At 43.2% G+C, this 22,058-nt stretch overlaps 1 protein-coding gene across 1 annotated transcript in view; it reads left to right on the top strand.

The window, feature by feature from the left end:
• ZFPM2 (zinc finger protein, FOG family member 2) overlaps positions 1 to 19,158 on the top strand; it is a 420,346-nt gene extending 401,188 nt beyond the window's left edge. Inside the window, exons 6-8 of the mRNA XM_015407281.1 lie at positions 12,239 to 12,445; positions 15,291 to 15,515; positions 16,658 to 19,158. Of these exons, the coding sequence (XP_015262767.1) occupies positions 12,239 to 12,445; positions 15,291 to 15,515; positions 16,658 to 19,155 (2,930 nt within the window). The 3' untranslated portion in view covers positions 19,156 to 19,158. The remainder of the gene's footprint in view (positions 1 to 12,238; positions 12,446 to 15,290; positions 15,516 to 16,657) is intronic.
• Positions 19,159 to 22,058: the final 2,900 nt, after the last annotated feature.

The following is a 22,058-nucleotide window of genomic DNA, read 5'->3' on the forward strand; positions in this document are numbered from 1 at the left end:
TTCGCTTCAAAGTGCTGGTTATTACCTTTAAAGCCCTATATGGCCAGGGACCAGTCTACCTAAGGGACCGCCTTTCCCCACATATTCCCCCAAGAGCACTACGGTCGGGGAAGGAGAACTTGCTGGATGTACCGGGTCCCCAGGCTATTAAATGCATTGTGACCAGGAATAGGGCGTTTTCAGTGGCGGCTCCTATCTGGTGGAACGAGCTCCCAGAGGAGATCAGGGCTCTGCGGGACCTAGCACAGTTCCGCAGAGCCTGCAAGACGGAGCTCTTCCACCAGGCGTTCGAATAGGAGCCGCCATCATCATGGTACCATCTATGCCCCAAGCCTGTGGACAGGGTCATCATGATGTGGGCACTTAGGAGACCGCCATCTTGTTTTTAGGAATGTGAGCACTGGATACTGTTTTGTATGTATGATGTTTTAATATTTGATACTATTTACTATTTACTATTTAATATTTTTAATGTTTTATTGATGTATTATATTGGCAGTGTGCCTTGTAAGCCGCCCTGAGCCTGCGGGGAGGGCGGGATAAAAATCTAAATAATAAATAAATAAATAAATAAATAAAACAGTGGGCCCAAGTAGAATCCAGAGGTGAACCAGAGCAAGGAGGCTGGGTTGCACCGCTCCCCCCCCTTGATGTTACTCTTGAAGTCGCAGCAGGCTCAGCTGTACTAAATCCATAGGAAGAGGTAAAGTGGATACTCTGCAGTGGCTACCGGGACATTGTGACTGCAATGTCTCCCTCTAGTTACTCATTTGGTGCTCTTAGAACCCCAGCTACTTGCTGTAAGGCTTCGCTCCCCCCCCCCCAACTCCTTGCATGCACTGCTAGACCTGTCTTGTCAGAAATACCAGGACTTGGAGCTACCCAGTTCTTATGGAGTTAAGAATGGGACAGAATCCCCCTGGGACTTGACTCTGGAACACAAGCCCCTTGGTTGCAGGAAAACATAAGTGAACTTGGCTGAAGAGTAAGATAAGCATTGTTCTCAAGGAATACATGAAAACATTCCTTTAGGCTCATCTCTTGGATAAATTAACGAGCTATAACTATCATCAGTGTTTGCAGAAAAACTTCACTTTACATTTCCAAAGAGCAGGCGCAAATTTTGCAAGCTTGGGAGGACGTAATAATTTAAATGCAACCATTTAAAAGCAAGGATTGCTCTTTGTGCCAAATGTTTAATAGTTTTGCAGTCTGGTCCTTTAGGAACTGATTCCTTCTAATAGAAAGATGTGTATTTGGCTCCAATTAGCTCAGGATCTGAACTAAGGTCCCAGAAGGAAACTTATAAGCCTCTTAGAATGCACAAAACTTCTAAGAATATGAGTTTAACTATCTCCCCCTGTGGTAAATAAGCTGTGACAGCTCAATCAGGGGGAAAAGTCAAATAAAATTTATCATGTTATTTCTCTGTGAATTTTTTTTTCTGACCACTGATGTAGTTTATGTCTCTAGCTAGTCAAACTTTACACTAATTACTATATTCTAGCACTCACTTGAAAGACGTAGATACAAATTCTTACAATCATACCAGATAAACTGTCAACAAGGTTAAAAAAAGAAAAAAAACGACTGGATGTTCCTTTGCAACAGGCAGTTCCAGCTGGCATTCATTTTGTTAAGCCACATTTCAGTGTTAAGAAGGAAAGAGGTACTGGGCAGCTGAGCGTCTTTCATCCCTTTGTGTGTAAATAAAGTACTCATAAAATAAATGTGAAGGGGGGTTGGTTTGTTTTAAAATTTTCTTGGCCATGCAAGAAAAGTAATCTGGAAAAATTATAGGTGCACTGACTTTGTTCTCTCTTTCTTAAAAAAAGGCCATGATCTAGAGCTGCACATGGAGTGGAAGATTGGTGTCCCATATCATATTGCAAGCTGCTGTTAAAATGCTGACCAATGCGGGAAACAAAACATTTGAAAGGCTTTGCAGAGGAGATTCTGTTTAAACAGAATATTTAAATTCTGCTTGCTTAAATAGAATAAATAAGCAAAATCCTTGTAACTTATATACAGTCTCTCACCTGCACATATGGGCCCCTGCCACACGGGGGAAATTGCTGCGGGCAAAGTGCGGCTTTTGAAAACCACACCAAAAGAGACACGCGGCGGCGGGATCACACAGATCCCCTGAGCCGCCGTGCAGTTGCTCCCCGGCACGATCAGATGCCGGGGGGGAAGCCACGGATGGGAGCGCGAGGCAGCCGGCTGCGCATGTGTGCGCATGCGCAGTTCGGCTGGGAGCCTCGATTGCTCCTGCAGACGGCCGCGCCGGCAATCCGACGGCCGCGCTTGATGCGGTGTGTCAGGTTGGTTCTACCTTTTACTAGGTTTATTTTTAGTGCGCATTTTAGGCCTAAATGGACGGTTCAGGGACAAGTGCACGCCGATTCCCAGATGTTGCGGTGAGATCACGCCCGTTTGCTGCACCCCCGATCTGTCCCTCTTCCGGCCCAAAACCTCCCGTGTGACCGGGGCCAAAAAAATCTTATTGGGTTGGTGGTGCCATTTGGTACTTTACTGTAATACTACAGGCCTGAGCCTATTAAAATTAAAAACTCCAAATTTACGAGGAAAGCATGAAAAAAGCACTTTATTCTCTTAGTACATGTATACTTACCACATATCTTTAGTTAAAAAGAAATGAATGAACCCTTAGGGAGAAGTGCATGTTGTTTTGTGCTTTATCCTTTTCCCCTTCACTTTATATGATATAAAAATAATAAAATAAGGGCTGATGCACATTACAGTTCAGTCAAAAAAAAAAAAAAATGGAGGGCCAAATGGTACATTTTTGCCACTGCTATGATCACACAAATTCTGCCATGAGGAGGCTGTATATACTGGAGCTAAAATTAAGATTAGAGGTTGAGTACCATTTGACAATGTCCTTTGATCAGTAAACAAGGAAAAATTACAGAAAAATTCTGGGATATCATCTCATTAATCCTAATGTAATACTGTGAGCACTTCCAATTAATTTTAGAGAAGTGTGAATTTACATGAGCTGTTGCTGAAATCCTCTCTGCATGGGCAAAAAAAGGGGGGAAGATGTCCTACCGAATATTTAGGAGGTACATACAAGTGAAGAATGTTGAGAATTGTTTAGCAACAGGAAAGACTGTTCACAAAATGCTTTTGATTTATTGCTGTGTACGGTACAGATCCCTATCGGTTATTCTTACATTATTTTATTCAAAAACTTGTATAAACCATGAGTTGGCATGTTGGAGAATACTGAAAAGGCATTAATCAACCCAAATAAACAAGTGCACAGATCTATCTAACAACTGTGAAGTAGTTAATAAATTTTTAAGCAATTTTATTACAGAAAGAAGGTCTAAAAGAGTAGTGCTTAATTATCTGGACTCCTCTGTGCTGGGCTCTCTTTTGATTGTATTAATGAAGCAGCTGGCCCATTGTTTCTCTTTAATTCCTCTATTGTTTTAAGAATATGTCAAAGCTCTTTATTCTTTTATCAGGTACTGTGCAGAAGGAACCACACAATACCTCATATTCCTACTGTATTTGCCAATGCACAAAGAAACCTCCAAAGCATTTTTCAAAAAAGGGGCACACATAATTTATAAGTTCCTTTCCTTACACTACTCCACTGTCAAAATTTCAACAGTATTGGGTTTGAATTTATTAGAATTGTTTTTTATTAAACAGTGTGGCTACGTAAAGATATACACGCTCTGTTAATGTCAAAAGCTGGAGATACGGACTTGCAGCAGGCATTAATGGGGCATTGTTTGGTAAGGGGAAGTTATTCTGAGTAGTTGAGTAAATAGACACACCTCTACCCCAAGGAAAATGTCTGACTGTGGGTTTGTGAATTCCCTTTAAATGCTTAAAATAAAAGACAGACCCTAGGCAAACATATACGCAAACAAACATACTCTTCTCAGAGCTATTATTAAAATACCTTTTCACAAAGTAGAAGCTATTCACTTGGACAGGAGGAAAGCTGATTGTGCCTGGGTGCCATTTTAAGTCTGTGGACGAATACAAGTTGTCGATTCAATGAGCCCAGATAGTCTTCTGACCCTCCTTCACAAAAACATGTGTATACAGGAAATGGACACTTCTGCTGCTGTGCAGTGACAGAGTCAAGGCAGTACGTGCAAATGAGAAACGGAAAGGAAGAACAAAAAAATCACACAGCTCAGTTGCACAGTAGGCTAATTAGCAACCCAACGAATCCTGATAACCGCCCCGCCCCCAAATATCGAGACATATTCTATGGCCCTGGGCCCATTTCAAGTGCTTTAACCATTCAGAAGCACTCTGGAGTGGCCTCTGTCTTCAAGATACCTGAAACCAGTCGAAGCATGACTGAATTGCATTTTGCCGTTGCCTTTGTCTTAGGAGGAAAGTTAAAACTATTTTTAGCAATTCCCTTTGGAAAACCTGTGCTGATAGAAGCAAGAGAGGCACTAATCGGAAGAAGTATAGCACCTCTGATTTTGAGGGCAACTCCCCAGCAAAAGTTGGTACATGGGTCCTGAATTTAACATTATTCTTTCAGGAAAGCCAGGTGGTTTGTTTTTTTTGAAGGCACATAAAGAGAAAACATTTACAAAATTTCCCAAATTTGTTCATTTTCATAGAAAAGGGAGGTGAGGAGTTATCAGAGTAGGTTCCCATCCTCTGTCTTGCCATTTTTACTATGTAAGACTTTAACCCAGTATATATGCTGTTGGTGATTTGTAGGGTTCTTTCCCTCCTTTGTGCTCCCCCATCTACCCACTTGTGGATGTCCAGATGTGGGGACACCCGGATCCTAAACATCTTTACCCTAGTCTGCAGGTGCTCCAGTGCACAGAGGTCTCCTGACCTTGCAGTCTTCCCACTGAATTATGTTTATGTTTAGATGCACCATTAGAATTCCCCCAACACGGGTGCAGTCAGTGCAGTTCCATGTGCAAAGAGGTTACACAAACATTCAATCTGATGTTTGATTGCCACTTCAGAGGCATGTGAAGCAGCTGGTAATGCACTTGCAGCGATTCAAATATGTTGTCACAAAGGTCGAAAGCACTACAGCACTGTGTGGAGCTGCTTTACACAAAACTCTGGCCATACGGAGCTCTGCCTACACACTTGGCTTTCAGCAGCAACCATGCAGGGGATAATATGAACTGGGCTTTTGTATTCATGATGGGTTTTGGGTCAGGGTATGGGTATTACTTCATTATCTACTACTGTAAAGGGTTTCATTGGCTCAGTTTCTCACATACATTTTATGCTGAGTTGTGTTCCTCATTTTGATGAGCCCAGATGTAGTTCCGTGGTTTACAGCTCCCTACTGAGTGCATTTTGTTCTCGTACAAAACAAATGTCTATCAATCATAGAGCTAAATTAGAAACGATTGTGCCAACACAATGCTTCTCAAAGGTTTCTTTCTCTTTTTGGGACTGTGCATTGTGTAATTATTAACCTGATTTGTGCCATTGTGAGAAGCTACGAATTTCAGATAGCATGGCTGAAGTTCTATTCCTTCATGCGAGATACAATTTGCTTATGGTACACTATAGGTATGACCATACAATATAATTGAACCTTTGTCAGTGTTGTAGCCTAGCAACAGATAATACTGTTAGGCTACTGAATAGTTCCGGTTTGACAAGTAGGGAGTATTTGTGTGTGTGTGTGTGTTTATCATGTTTGCTAATGATGGGATCCTTTCCAAAGGACTTGTCTCAATCTTAATTAGAGTTTATCAGCAGAGGTCTGCATGACATTCTGCAGGCTCTGATTTCATAAATAATAAAAAGAGCACATAAAAAAATTGGCAGGCATTGGAGATATTTGAGGCAAGGATTCTTGTTAACAGAAGCATGAATTTCCAAAATGCTATCAACTTTGAACTGCGGCTCTCTTCTGTAGTTCTGCAATTTGCAGTGCACTTCACTACAGTTTTAACAGCAATTATGAAGGTCATTTATAAGCTTCTTGTTTGCAGCTGTTGTCGCAAGAGCCCAGATCCTAAACATGACATAGAACAGAAAGTTCCAGCTTTCCTTTCTACAGAGTATTAGGAGTTGTTTTCATTTCATTTGCAATCTTTTTTCTTAACAGGAAAGGTATTAGTTGTACTGGAAGACCATCAAAGAGGGAAAGAACAGAGAAAATCAGGGCTTTTTTTTCTGGGGGAATGCGCCGGAATGGAGTTCTGGAACCTCTTCGACAAAATTCTTTTTTAAAATGTTTAAAAGTTCACGCGTTTTCAGTATACGGATTGAAAACTTCATTTCCCTCTTGAGAGTTCCAGCACCTCTTTTTCTGAACAAAAAGCTCTGGAAAAAATCCTAATGTAGGGTTTTTCCACACCAGGTTTTTGATGCAGCCCTTCCTTATAGACGGTATTGTCTGCAGGTCATTGCTAAATGCTCCCCCATTTTCCTTGCATTTTCTCAAACCACCTTAAGGGTTGTTTGAAAAAACATGGGCAAAAAAAAAAAAAAGCAAAGGGAGAGCAATGACCCACAAGTGATACTGTTTGTAAGGGAGGGGAAACCCTGATGCAGTTAAGCAGCTGAGCTGCATCAAAACGTGGTGTGAAAAAGCACTTAGTTTTAATTTGGTACAAATACTCTTTGAAAAAGTAAGCGAGGAAGCCGCTGTTTTCCCTCTCATCCACACCTGTCCTTTCAACTAGTTTTGCCCATCGAATGGGGTAAAAAGGATGGAGGGGAGGGGATCAAAATTGTAATTGGCTGTTTCTTTTCTTGCTAGTCCAGACAGTTTAAAGGTACTGGCAATCTCTGGGTTGAGACCAGACAACCTTGATCTCTGAGCACGGACCATGGCTGGGTCCCAAAGAACCATTAGGCTCACAGAGGGGGCTTGCATTAGGGAGTATGATGTAAAAGCAGAACCCCTGCCATCATCGGCTGAGGTAGGGTTCCTGAAAACTTGCAAACTTTATACCTCAGTATAGCAGACAAAGTCTACCTTATTATTTTATGGTGATGGGTTATTTGAGAAAGCAAGTGTCTGTTAAGCTCTCACTAAGGTGCCAAGGAACAATCTGCTCACTCTAATCACACACAAGTTCTTTCTGGAATTGTGCTGGACAGGGTGGATTGTTAGAAAAGTTTGGATTATTAGTGTCTAATATTTGTGGCCAATACTATGATAAAGGGGACAAAGGAATATAAGCCATTGTTCTAAAAAAAATTCACAGGTGTTCCTTGTTCTCCCCACAACTGGCATCTTGTGTCAGTGCATGCCAGAGACAATTGTGGCTGGTCAAAGGCCAGATGCCAATTTCATTGAATAGCACTCCAAATAATATTGACTCTGTAAGACATGTTCTATTTGAATGTCCCTGGTACAGTAAGGCAAGACAGAAATGGATTAAACCTTTGACATTACAGTGGACCAAGTCTGTACTAGATATCCTTGTTTCTAAATTACTAGCAGATTCAAGAGTAGAAAATATACTCATTTTAGCTAAATATTAGTGCAGGCCATGAGAGTTCAGGCAACTTACAAGAGAACAGTTGTCTTTGTAGCATACATACTAGCCGTGTCTGATCTGAATTCTTCCTTTCTTCTTCATATTCCCAGTAACATTTGATAAATGCCACGTAAGACCTATAGGTCAGAGGGAGGGAGAGAGAGAGAGAAAGAAAGAGAGAAAGAAAGAAAGAAAGAAAGAAAGAAAGAAAGAAAGAAAGAAAGAAAGAAAGAAAGAAAGAAAGACCAAATAAAATCATGGAAAGTGCATTCTCTTCTCTTTGGTTTTAGACAAAGTAATAAAATTTAACCCAGAATTCGAAATGTTATGATTTCTTTTACCCAAGTAAGTAAATGGAAATGAAAAAGGGAGCGGTTAAAGAAGAAAAGGTAGAGGCAGAGGGGAGGGGAGGGGCCAAATTGAAGGGATGAAGAGAAACGAGTAAGGGGCTTTGCCAAAGGAGAAAGGGGGCCTGGTTATACTCCATCGCCCAGGGCCTACAAAAACTGGTAACTGGTCCTGTGTAAAAAATGAGGTCAATCTTGGTGCTGCAGATAGAAGCGAGAACACAGAGAAAAAGTGAAACGATGGGACGTTGTCAGTTTTAGATGGGAGCTTCCGGCCGCCACCAAAGGCAATGGTGGCCGGGGGCTGGTTTGCCGCCGCGAGGAAGGCGGGATGGGACAGAGTCCCAGCACAGCGAGCTGGGACGTCGGGGGGGCGGAGCCGGCTCGGCTCGGCGCCGCGCCCGCCCCCTTGGTCGGTTTTAGCCTCGCTGTTCGATGGGAGCAGACGGAGGCTGGTGTGCTGCCTTGCCGCTGGGCCCCCGGGCTTTGTTGGGACCGAAGGCCTCAGCGGAGGCGGCGGCGGTATCGGCAGCGGGGGGCGATCGCTGGAATGGAAGCTGAGAGCGGGCCATCCAGCGGCGTCATTGAGGGAGCCGGACCACAGGGAGTACTCCCAGGCGTGGGCGCGGGGCCGCGTTGGTGCACGCGTAGCGGCTGGGGGGTTGCCGGCTGGGGTGAGAGCACCGGGGCAGCGAGGGCGCACAGTTTAGGACTGCGAGGCTGAGAGAGTCCGCCCTTCGCCCAGGCCCAGGGGAGAGCAGTCCGGCGGAGCCATTCCCCCCCTAGCTTTGGGGCCGCGGCGGTGAACACCCCCCCTCTTTCCCACTTCTCGGCGGGCTGACAGAGGGATAGTGCGGGAGGATGGAGTAGGACCCCCCCGCAGGAAGAGGTCGAGGCGGGTAGCCGGCTCGGGGCCTTGCTTGCCGCAGCGCCTCCCCTTCCACCCCCCACACCGGGGGCTGCACGTGGCCCATTGTGGGGAGGGGCGGCCATTGTTAAGCGCGGGGCTTACCCTTTACCCCATCCATGGGCAGCGCTGAGCGGGGGGCCCGTTGTTTGGCGTGGTGCTCCCCATTCACCCACTTCATTGGCGCATGTGGCGGGGGGCCCATTGTTGGCCTCCCCATCCCCTTCTGGACCATCGGCGGGAGATCGGGGTCCGGGGGACAGATTTTCTCTTGGCGGCAAGGTGATCTCTCCGCCCCTCCCCCCGCCATAGGCAAGAAGGATAGCCCCGCACCTTGGCAGTTCTAATAAGCAAGGGAGAGGGCTGCTGGCGGGGAGTCCCGGGTGAGGACCTGTTCTGACTCACCATGAAGGGCACGGCCCTGGTGTTTCAAGTGGATGCCGACCTTGCAATGGAACAGCAAGGTGTGCGAGGAACGGCGTGGGCCGCCTCCTGATATATTACTGGTGCACCTTGGGGGCAATGATCTCGGATGGATGAAGGGCAAGGCCCTGGTTATCCAGGCCACGGAAGACCTGAAGCTGATTCGGGCAAGGTGGCCCGGGGTGCGGGTGGTGTGGTCTGCGATGCTACCACGGCACATGTGGTGCAATCGGGGGGACCCCAGGTGCATTGACCGGGCTAGGCGCAAGGTGAACAAGCAAACCCAGAAGGTTGGAGGGTGGTTTGGGCCAGTATCTACCACACCCTGGAATAGGGGTCCGGGACCCAGACCTGTACAGGGAGGATGGTATCCACTTATCAGACAAGGGCAACCAGTTAATTTTAGAGGACATCCGGCAAGGGATCACGGCTGCCTTAAGTGGTTTGGTGGCCGCGTCAGCCAAAGCAGAGGCTTGGCTTTGCGAGTGGCAGAGATAAGGCAGCGGAATTGGTGAGCACCGTAAGCCGTCCCGTCTTTTGGGAACTGGGGGGGTCTTCAGGAACGGCTTGCGGGCTATTAAGGCCCCGGGTGGGGAATGAGGACCCCCTCTGGGAGCCTCTTGGGTTAAGCTCCTCTCTGCAAACAGTAAAGTTTCAGGGGTAGGCGCTCCCGGGAGGCGACCCGTGGCTGGGCTGCTGGTCGCAAGCCAGGTTAATGGCCCAAGACCGGGGTCGGTGCATCGCCCAGATATATCAGACAAGGAGGCTGGTCAGCCTGACACCTGCCTTGTCTGTTCCGCTACTTAGGAAATGCTCCCTTGCCGGTTGCTATTAATAAATTGTATATAGTTAATAAAGTGGCCCTTGTTTAATCCAAATTGTGGTCTGTCTCGTTATTCCCGCTGTGGGGGCAAGTGGCGTCTTCTTTAGCTGAACATTTTCACTCTTGGGTGGAGAAGAAGTATAAAATAATGCCAGAAGACATTTTCTTACCAGGACTATCTGCTTTAGGGTAACCATTACTTAGGGTAAACTACTGCTTGCCAGGCAAGGCTGGGTATAAATACAAACAATAAATAAATAAATTGAGCAACTACTTATCTAAATTTGTCATTTAGAAAACATGCTTAGGATTGCTGTTTTATTTTAGTAGACCTTGGGAGAGCATGTGGAAATGGTACCCATCAAAGTCAATGGGTGTAGAAGGATTTAATTTGGCTTAGGAGGGCACTGTGAATGAAACTGTGTACATGTCCTAGACATCTAGGGAGTGTTACACAAGGAGGTAGCAAGCAGAAGACATGTTCTCATTGTACACTTGAAGGCTTCATGATGTAAGTTCCTTCCTTCCTTCCTCTTTTCCTCTGAAGCTATAGGTCTTGAGTAGTATCTATCAATCCCAACTAGGAATAAGAGGAAGAGAGGAAGAATTGAAGCCAGAGAGAGCAAGTGTACCCCTCTTCCATTACTGTGTGCATTCTGTGCCCAAGAAATCTGCAGGAAAACATAAATAAATTACACAAAGTAAACAAATACACAGATACCTTTCTTATTCTGCATGGTTTCCTCTACTTCCATGATTCTGTTTTTCAAAAAAATTGTAAGTTTTTTACACAAGCAGTACATTGCCAGAGTGAGAGGAACTCTTTATGTCCTGAATTACAGAAAGCAGGAAAGCTTGAAATTATAGTCACTATCTCCTAATAAATTCACTTGCAATCTTTATAGACAAACCCAGCCGTATTACTAACAAAGGGTGAATACAGGAAACTTCTTATTTTTTCTTTGAAACTTCTGCATCACTTTGAGGTCTGCCTTGGTTTCCTCCCCCCCCCAACACATTGTCAGTAACGCTGTTTTGTTTGCTCCTCTTTGAAAGCTAATAGGACTGGATTAATTAATTGTCCAAGATTCCTCTAAAACAATGTCCTAATTCTTCTATTTAGCTGTTGCATATCATACACTGTTGTTATCTCTTCCACCAGATTTTTGCAACAAGTTGTTTTAAAACTGTAATCTCTTTGAGGAAGGGGGAAAAATGAAGTGTAGTTGAAAAGGCAGTTATGCTGAAAGATAAACACAGCAATATTACTTATCAAACTTGTACCCGGTCTCTCTCCCCCCCCCCCCCGGCCCCCTATAGTTTTTTCTATATATAGAAAGCTGTAGAAGAACAGGGTTTCTAACACATAAAGTATGCAACATTATTTCAGCCATAACTGTACTGGATACGTATCAGGACTGAGAGCAGAGATAACACAATATAAGTGCTGTGTCTGTCTAAACATGTTAAATAAATGAGTGTTCACTATCACATTCAAATGCATTAGTGCATTACTTGCATAGTTAATTTTCTTTTCAATGCATCGCACGTGACACAGCGCAAAGTTACAGTATATCTTGCTGTTTGAAGAAAGTTTCCCTTTTAAAATAAAGCTGTATTTGAACAAGCCTTTTATGAAACAGATCTTCAGCATATCTGAACAGGAAGTTCGGTCGGCATAAGGAGACCTAAAGCAGTTGACAAAACGGCTTGTATTATTATATAAGCGAAGGTGGGCGCTTGGGGGGGGGATAGAGGGGATGGTGGATGATCTTATAAGGATATCTGTGTATTGCTGTCATTTATTGCTTTCATATGCATAGATATTGTAATGAATACGCATTGTACATATGCAGATACAGCACAGAAGAAATTCCAAATAACTGAATGAAATGACTGGACAGAAGCAGGTGAAAAATGAATTTGAATGGGAATGCCAGATTTTCATGAGACAAAGGGCTGTAATTAAGTGATTTAATGGATCATAGAAGAGTTACAGAACTGTTGTAATTCCTTTGCAGTTTCAGTTATGTAGCTTCTAACTGTATTTTCAGCATGGATGCCTCAAAGCATTGTTTTAAACACTCTTGCACAGACAGAAAAGAGAGCTGTAAAGGAAGAGGGTTGTCATTCTTCTCCTCGACCAAATGTAGCTGCCCAAATTAGAACACAGCTCAGGACCTGATGTGCTGTAAAGTGTAATCATTACCACTTATCCACACACACCCCTTTGTGTGTATGTTTGGGTTTGCAGGAGGCCAGCTTTGGTGTACAACCACGAAATCCATTGCCGAGGGGGAAGAGCTAATTGCCTTTGTTGTGGATTTCGACTCAAGGCTGCAAGCTGCCACCCAGATGACTCTAACAGAGGGCATGTATCCTGCTCGGTTGCTGGACTCCATACAGTTGCTCCCTCAACAAGCAGCCATGGCATCCATTTTGCCAACAGCTATTGTCAACAGTGAGTGCTCTATCCCTGTTTGTTTCAAAATACAATATAATGCAATTAATTTTGTAGCTGTGCATGTTTACCCCATCACAGAAGGTCATTGATCTGCTTGGACTGTCCCCCCCCCCCAAGTTTGTCAGGAAAAGCTTCACATCAATAAAAAACAAAGTCTTCAGAAGCTTGTTGGTATTCTATACATCTGCAGGTGGAAGTCTGCACCACTGAAAGACTGGATGGTCAACTAAATTTAGGAAATACAGATATAGATGCGTACAAAATATAGACAGGTTTTTGCCTTATCGGTATTTATCAGGTATTTTCACAGCCAGTCACCAAGGGGGCTATAATGATTCGGCTCTCCAAAAATGGCCACCAGATAGCCACAGTTCCAGGGCATTTAAAGGGCTCTCAATCCCTTTAAATGCCTTCGGAGTGAACTCTCAGCAAAGCACTTAAAGTTTAAGTTTAAATGCCTTCAGAGTTCACTCGCTGTGGCACAGTGTTGCACAGCAGCTTGGAGAAGGCATTTAAAGGGACTGTGTCCCTTTAAATGCCTTCCCCCCTCCATTGGAAACAATGGAGGACAAGGGCACCTTCTTCTGGGGCCCATAAAATTGGACCCCCAAGTCCAATCTTTTTGAAACTTGGAGGGGGGGTTCTGAGGAGAGGCACCAGCAGCTATGCTGCAAATTTGGTGCCTCTACCTCAAAAAACAGCACCCCAGAGCCCCAGATCTATTCTCCATAATAGCCTATGGCAACCCCTAATATTTCCGGAATCCCAATACTATACTGATATTGGGATTCAGGAATATCAGGCAGTACCAGTTTGGGGGGGGATTCAATATACCCAAACCCAAAAAATACCAAGTGCACACCTGTAGTCAAGATACAATGCCTTACCAACATTCTCAAGTGGTATGGTGCAAGAACAGGTGTGACATCTGATGAGCTACTTTTCCAGACCAGACCCAAATCAAAGCAGAGACATCATCTGACCCATTTGTGAATGCAGCTTTGGTATTTGCTGTATTCCATGACAGAAGAATCTATTGATTAGTTTGGCTGCCTTGAAACAACAGATGTCTTTAGTTATATGAATTGAACAAAATGTCCATCGACTTTTTTTCATTATATCTGTTTTTCCCCCTAACAATACATTATTTTGTGTTGTCAAATCTTAACCCTCAAACTGACTATTTCTAATTATCAGAATGGAAGAATTAGACATGGAGGTCAGTTTAAATATATAGCAATGAGTTAAATTCTCCTAGTCTAGCTCAGTCTGCTATTGGAGGACAGTCAGGTGAGCCCTGGTGAAGTAGACAGTCTGCATAAAAATGTGCAGCCCACAGTGTCTATGCTTAACCCTCGTCCTTGGCTGATAGTAGTTTGGGTTAGGAGGGGCTGTGGCTCAATGTTCGAGCATCGTCTTGGCATGCAGAAGTTCCTAGATTCAATCCCCCTCATCTCCACTTAAAGGACCTGGCAACAGGTGGTGTGAAAGACCTCTGCCTGAGATTCTGGAGAGCTGCTGCCAGTCTGAGTAGACAATACTGACTTAGATGGACCAATGATCTGATTCAGTATAAGGCAGCTTTGTGTATTCAAGTAGTTGCGGGCAGCTAATGAATACATCTCAGCAGGAGGGTGCAGCTCTGACATTTGAAAGAGGCAGTCATGAGACACCAACATGAGACACCAAGAAGGCATCCTTGGACACAGATGATCTAAATAATTATGGTTGGTGGTCAGCATTCCATTCTTGGCTAAGGTGATGGCTATACAGTTTCAGGAAGTCTTGAGGGAGACATTACCAAGACCCATTTCAATCAAGATTGGCTTTGGGAGGGATGGAAATGGCCTCAGTCACCTCTTGACTGTCCGGAACTGGATAGCCCAGGTTAACCTGATCTCATCAGATCACAGAAGCTAAGCAGGTTTGGCTCTAGCTGGGAGCCCTCCAAGGAATACCAGGGTCATGATGTGGAGGCAGGCAATGGCAAACTACCTCTGAGTGTCTCTTGCCTTGAAAAATCCATGGGTTCATCAAAAGTCAGACTTTCCACCGCATCTCTTGACTGATAATCTTCAGTGAATGACAGGGGGAGGAATGGATCTGGCTACTTGTGATATTTCAGGATTGTGTAATGCACACAGGGAACAATCCAAAACAGGTCTCCTCAAATGTTACTCACTCCCAGAAAAGTATCCTTAGGATTGCAGCTACAGTTTGTTTCTCTCCTGACTAAGCACCTTAAGTTCCTGGAGTTCATCTTTAGAGAAACTTGTGTTTCTAGTAGAGCTGCCTCTGATTAAAGATAGCTTAAATGATTAGTTGTATGGCAATGCTTGCACCTTAATAAAACAATACTTGTGAAGAAAATGCATTTTGACTACAAATTATACATATGCATATTATAGTCACTACCTAAGATACATTCCTTTATGCCTGAAAGAGATGAGGGAATGCCTCTTCTAAATTCATGCCTGATATCTATAGGTTTTGTACATTTGTGTATGACATATAATAAACTTAACCAGCTAATCAGCAGCACGTTTTAAGACTACTAATTTTCAAGTTAATTCATAATATCATGTATATTTCAGATTCACTCATTGTGTGCCCAGAAATCTTTTTTTTTTTTTTTGGGGGGGGGGGGAGACCAGAACAAGTTCTTACACTGAATTTCTAGTTCTGTGTCTTGTTTACTAATCATATGCTGTACTGCCAGCCTGCTGTTAAATGGGTATTTTTTTAAATAAGCTGAAGCAGCTTAGACTTGTTGCACTCAAGATTTGTCAGCAGGACCAAAATATAGCTTACTTGCACCTGTTATTTTTTCTCTCTCTCATAGAGGATATATTCCCCTGCAAATCGTGCGGCATTTGGTATCGGAGTGAGCGGAATCTGCAGGCTCACCTCATGTACTACTGCAGTGGGAGGCAACGAGAAGGATCTCAGCTATCAGAAGAAAATGACGAGAATATTCAGCAGATATCTAGTGTCTGTCCCTTTCCACAGTGCACCAAAAGCTTTTCAAACGCCAGGGCCCTAGAAATTCATCTAAACTCTCACAGTGGTAAGTGAAACAGTTGCTCCCCTTTACTTTTCCTTTGAAAGCTTCAGACTCGCACATTTGCATCAACGTGTTCAAGAAAAGTTCCCGAGGTGCAACCAAACACCAAGCTTAGTTCTCTTTTAGGCTGCAGTAATTATATAGGTACCTATACTATTCTGGATAACCATTTTATAACAGTTCTAGATGTATCTGATTTTTATTACATACTTTCATGGATATAAGTGAAAATGGTCGAAGAAGAAGAAGAGGAGGAGGAGTTGGTTTTTATACCCCACTTTTCTCCACCCTAAGAAGTCTCAAAGTGGCTTACAGTCACCTTCCCCTCCCCATAACAACACAGATCTGACCAGCCAATCTTGTGGTCTGTGGGCTGGACACAGATTGCCAGATGCTTGTTAGGTAATAGTAGTATCAGAGGATGAGCCAGAAGTAAATGGTAGTTTGGGGTGAGGTAACAGCTGAAAGAGAAAACTGCAATTGTCTGTTACAAAAGTTGCAATTCCATTCACTGCTGGGCCCTAAACCAACTTGTAAGACATCTTGAAATCCTAATGCTAGAATGAATGCCTTATTTCTAATTTGACGTTACTTTCATAATCCAGAGACTTAGCATTTACCAATTTTAAAAATAAAAATCGTAAGGGGGGGGGGAAGGAAGTTGGGCTGAGGGTCGGCAGAGAGATTATTCTAGTTCTTGTAGTGGCCAGGTTAGAAACATTTTGTGAAAGACGAATAACAGCCTTCTGGTGATCCTAATTGTGGCATGCCTGTCATACTCACTAGCATCTCAGCTCCTGTCACTCAGCAAGTCCAGGAATGCAGTCAGAATCTGAGAAGCATCAGTCTGGTCCACATATTTCTCTTCAATTGCTTGTTAAGTGCTTGTTACCAGAATTTTGCAGAAGGACTCATTCCGCCCATGCATTTGAGTGCTGTCAGTCAGCACAAATACAACCCCTGCCCAAAAAACCCTTCTAACTGATGCAAGCACTAGTAGCACAATAGTGAAGTTACTTTGGAATCTCTTGTAATAAATGGCTGTGAGAAAACTCCATCGGGCCTGTGGTTCAAAGTCGTATTTTAATTACTTACAACCTTGGAAGAAAGACACATACTAACTTGCAGTGTTTTTTACTCCACAGGAGTAAAAATGGAAGAGTTTCTTCCCTCTGGTGCTAGCCTGAAATGCACAGTTTGCAGCTACACCGCCGACTCAGTGATTAACTTCCATCAGCATCTGTTCTCACATCTCACTCAAGCTGCCTTTAGATGCACCCACTGCCATTTTGGCTTCCAGACTCAGAGGGAGCTGCTGCAGCACCAAGACCTACATGTCCCTGGCAACAAGCTGCAGAGAGAAAGCGACACCGAACATTCGCCAAGTGGTAATGAAGAGGCTTTGCAGACAGCTACGGATCCCCTTAACAGAAACGATGGCTCCCAGGGCCAAAAGCCGATGCACACAAAGGATGCAAGTTCTGACACTGAGCTGGACAAATGTGAAAAAAAGACTCCCCTTTTCCTTCCCAATCAGAGGCCAGAAACACAAGCTGCCACAACCAAGCAAAGCTTTTCCTACACAAAAATTAAATCTGAACCTTCCAGCCCACGGCTTGCCTCTTCCCCAGTCCAGCCTAATCTGGGCCCCTCTTTCCCCATGGGACCGTTTCTTTCTCAGTTTGCTTTCCCCCAGGACATCACAGTGGTTCCTCAGGCTTCTGAGATCTTAGCCAAAATGTCTGAGCTGGTTCATCGACGGCTGAGGCATGGAAGTAACAGCTACCCCCCTGTCATTTACAGCCCACTCATGCCCAAAGGAGCTACCTGCTTTGAGTGCAACATAACATTCAACAATTTGGACAACTACTTAGTACACAAAAAGCATTACTGCAGCAGCCGATGGCAACAGATGGCCAAGTCGCCAGATTTCGCCAGTGTTTCAGAAAAGCTGCCTGAGGCTCTAAGTCCCAGCAACAGTCAAAATTCGATCAGTATTTTGAATACTACACCTCATACTTCAGACTCAGAAAATCAGCTCCTTCAGGCATCTTGTATCAACTCCTCTTCTGTATTAGACATGATTGGGCCAAACAGTAAAGGGCATGAAAAAGACTTTCCTTCACAGGTGAAGAAGCTGTCAAATGCTGCCAACAACGATGATAAAATTAATGGGAAACCTTTGGATGGCAAGAACCCAACTACTGCTTCGTTAATAGAAGGCGAAAGTGATCCCAACAAAACCACATGCGAAGCTTGCAATATTACGTTCAGTAGGCATGAAACCTATATGGTTCATAAGCAGTATTACTGTGCAACACGCCACGATCCTCCACTTAAGAGATCTGCTTCCAGCAAAGTGCCAGCTATGCAGAGGACGATGCGTACACGCAAGCGAAGGAAGATGTATGAGATGTGTCTACCAGAGCAAGAGCAAAGGCCACAGCTCGTTCAACAGAGATTTCTTGAAGTGGCTAATCTTGCTAACCCATGCACATCTTCGCAAGAGCCCACTGATACTCTTGGAGAGTGCTACCACCCACGCTGTGATATCTTTCCAGGAATGGTCTCAAAGCATTTAGAAACATCACTATCCATTAACAAATGTGTCCCGGCCTCAAAATGTGATGCACCGCATTCGACAGTTTCTTGCTTGGAGATGGATGCACCTATAGACCTCAGCAAAAAATGCCTGCCCCAGTCTGATAGGACATCCACTTCTCCCAAAAGGTTGCTGGACTACCATGAATGCACAGTGTGCAAGATCAGTTTCAACAAGGTAGAGAATTACCTGGCCCATAAGCAGAATTTTTGCCCTGTCACTGTGCACCAGCGTAATGAAATGGGATCGTTGGATGGCAAGGTATTTCAAAACCCAGAAAGTGAACGCAACAGCCCTGAGGTCAGCTATGAACGTAGCATAATCAAATGCGAGAAAAACGGAAACTCAAAACAGTCGTCTCCCAATGGGAATTTGTTTTCTACGCACTTAGCAACTCTTCAAGGACTTAAAGTCTTTAGTGAAGCTGCCCAGCTCATTGCTACAAAAGAAGAAAACAAACACTTGTTTCTCCCACAATGCCTTTATCCAGGAGCAATAAAGAAAGCTAAAGGAGCAGATCAGCTTTCTCCATATTACGGAATAAAGCCAAGTGATTACATTTCTAGTTCCCTTGTTGTCCATAATAATGATGCAGATCAAAGTACAAATGCTGAAAGTGAATCTTTGAAGAGCCAGACTCCCTCAAATGGGTGCCCTGTACAGAAGAAGGAGTCTCTGCCACTATTGCCTAAAAACAGAGGCATGGTAATCGTTAATGGTGGACTAAAACAGGAAGAAAGGCCCACAGCCAATCCACAGCAAGAGAACATTTCCCAGAATCCTCAGCAGCATGAAGATGGACACAAATCTCCATCTTGGGCCTCTGATAATGCTTTAGCTGCCAATGAAAATGTCTCTCCAACGATCCCTGCGGCAGAAGAACAATTATCTAGTATAGCAAAAGGTGTGAATGGTTCCACTCAGGCTCCTACCAGTGGAAAGTATTGCCGTCTCTGTGACATCCAGTTCAACAACCTATCAAACTTTATAACTCATAAGAAGTTTTATTGCTCATCACATGCAGCGGAACATGTCAAATGAGATTCTCGGTCCACCTTTGGTACCTACCTATGTTTAGTATATTATTCCATACAGTCGAAAGAGAGAGCTGTTTGTATTACTTCTGGACAATCAGGCGTTTATTCATTATTGCTGAGTTGAAGACTTTAAAGGTGTACTTCCATTACAGTCCATTAGTAAAGTGTATTCTTGGTGCCATTTTCAATACAATTAATTTATTTTACCAGCAGTATTCATAGCTGTAGTTATTTTTTATTTAAAAAAACTTTATATTAAAGTCATTTGTAATGTTATTGTATAGTTATTGTGTAGCACATATGGTTTGCACTGTATAGTAGATTTTAAAGAAAATAGTCACAAACTATACGGAAAAGCATTTTAGAAATAGCTTCAAAAGCACCTGTGTATCCTGATTTTTCCCCCTTATATGCTATTGCAGATGTAGATGCTAAAATATAACTTGCAAAAAGTTTCAACTATGCTGTAAAGTTCGCCTTAAAAATTCAATATTTTTTGAAGAATTTGGCTCAGTTTGCACTTTATATTTTAGCAGATACAGGATCTTAGTCACTAGGCTTTGCATTTGTATGTAGCGGTATGTTCCTGTCCACTTTCTTAACCTGAAACGTCCGTTAAAATGAAGATGGCAATTTTTTCCCTTGTATAGTACTTGTATTTTCTTTCGCTGATGCATCTCTGTCTCGATTTTTAAACCTTTGCTGTTAAATGCAATACTTTATAAAGAATGAACAAAAATTACTGGAAGCAGTATTGTAAGTAATGAGATCCTATCTATCAGTTTTATCTTTTGAAAGGCACAGACAAAATGAAATCCTTAACTCAATGCTGCAAGTATGAATCTAATTCATTTATAAGAGATATTTAAATATAAGAGTAGCAATACTGCAACTGGTGATCACAGAGATAATGTTCTACTTCTGATAGAAATAATTTCTCAACAAATGTTGTTACTATGCATGTATATGGATGGAATAAAATTCCAGATCATCTGACTGGTCTGGCAGTAATTGACTCATTTACAACAGCTTCTAAAGCTCAAGAAATATAAGTAACTAGCTGAACATACTGATAGTGTATGCTGTACAGTTAATAAGAATGTTCCCAAAATTCCACTTTTAGTTTCTCCTCAGGGATTGGAGTTCCACATTACCACGCCTTGTTCCCAAAGTGAAAATGATGCATTTTTATTTATTTATTTATTTTAGGAAGTATCCATAGTTTGATTTGGTGGTGTTGTTTTTAAATTTCAGATTTTGCACAGTGAATGCATGGTTTTCTGCAGCTTCCAGTTTTCTGAGTCTCTTTCTTTACTCTTTTCCCCCCCTTCCTCATATGCATGAGTGTATCAACAACAACAAAATGCAAAAAGCTATCTTGGTGTAATTTTGTGTATATTTTTACCAAGATTCTTCTTTTGTAGAGCTTTCCCAAAAGATAGGAGTGCTCGTATGCACCTTACTAACAGACAGGTGTAAAGACATGCAAATGAACTGAAGTTACTGATAGTTTCAATACTACACATGCTTGATTTCTGGATTTTTTTAAAAAAATTATCCTTGTTAAGCTGGAATTAAGGAGGAATGGAACACAGCACCAGTGAACTTCTGCAACATTAAATGAGTGGAACCAGGAAAACCCATTCATTCCTAACACCTGATGCCACTTTTCCAACAAATAATCTGAAGCCATTCAAGCTCTGCTGAGTCACATGGCCTCCTCAGTTGTGGTTTCTATTCTAGACCTGCAATGCATACCTAGTTCTTGTAATACATATTATGCTTATGTGTCTGATATTGATGTACAATCAGCTCTGTGTGGAATGGTTTTTAGTGTATCAGTGTAAATTGGCACATTTGGATGTTCGATTTGTCATACTAAAAGGCTACTACCCTTGCAAACCATAGCACATTCCAGCAGCAGTCACACAACTGTAAGAGCACATGGGGTACATTTAACAGACATGTGTCAGCACCAGGTTCCCTAACTTATGTCACATACGCAGACAGATACAGAGACGTCGTAACTAAAACATGTTCAACTTTATTCAGAGGTCTTCATCCAGAGAATGGGAAATGATGCGGAGGCCAGCCATTTCTTACAGACCCATATCTCCACAATATCACAAAAGTACATACATTTTTTCAGGTTACACAAAGATTTGCTTCATGGGTCATAAAATGTATGGTAACGGAAAGTGCTCTCAAGTAACAACCAACTCATGATGACCCCTCATGGGGTCTTCAAGGAAAGAGATGTGCAGAGGTGGTTTTCCATTGCTTGCCTCTGAGACCCTGGACTTCCTTGATGGTCTCTCATCCAAGTACTAACAACGACTGACCTCGCTTAGCTTCTGAATCTGACATGATTGGGCTCACCTGGCCATCCAGATCAGTCTTAAAACATATAGCACCTGTCTTTTTTATGTAATGTGTACAGCAACACCTGTTCTTAGCATGCTGAACTTCAAGGTCTTGGAATGAGTTATCAGTTGTTAAACTAACGTCATGCTGGAAACATGTTAACTGTAATATGATGGGCTGATATTAGCCACATATCTATACATGACAGTGGCAATCAGTGTCATTACTAATTATACAGCAGTGAACTTCCATTAGGAAAGCATTGGAAGCCACCTTCAGCAACAGGAGAGTCTTATGGAACCTTAAAGACTAACAAATTTATTGTGGCATATACTTTCATGAGCCAGAACCACCAACTTCATCACAAATGATGACGTTATCAGAGATACTTAGGTCCCTGCCACAAGAGGGGGGAAAAGGACGGGCAAAAAGCCACACCCAAATAGGCACTCAGCGGCGGGATCATACAGATCCCATGAGCCGCCGTGCAATTGCTCCCCAGCATGATCAAATGCCGGGGAGGAAGCAACGGGAGGCTGCCGA

This window comes from Gekko japonicus, unplaced genomic scaffold (assembly GCF_001447785.1).
Source record: "Gekko japonicus isolate JY-2015 unplaced genomic scaffold, Gekko_japonicus_V1.1 scaffold119, whole genome shotgun sequence".
NCBI lineage: Eukaryota > Metazoa > Chordata > Lepidosauria > Squamata > Gekkonidae > Gekko > Gekko japonicus.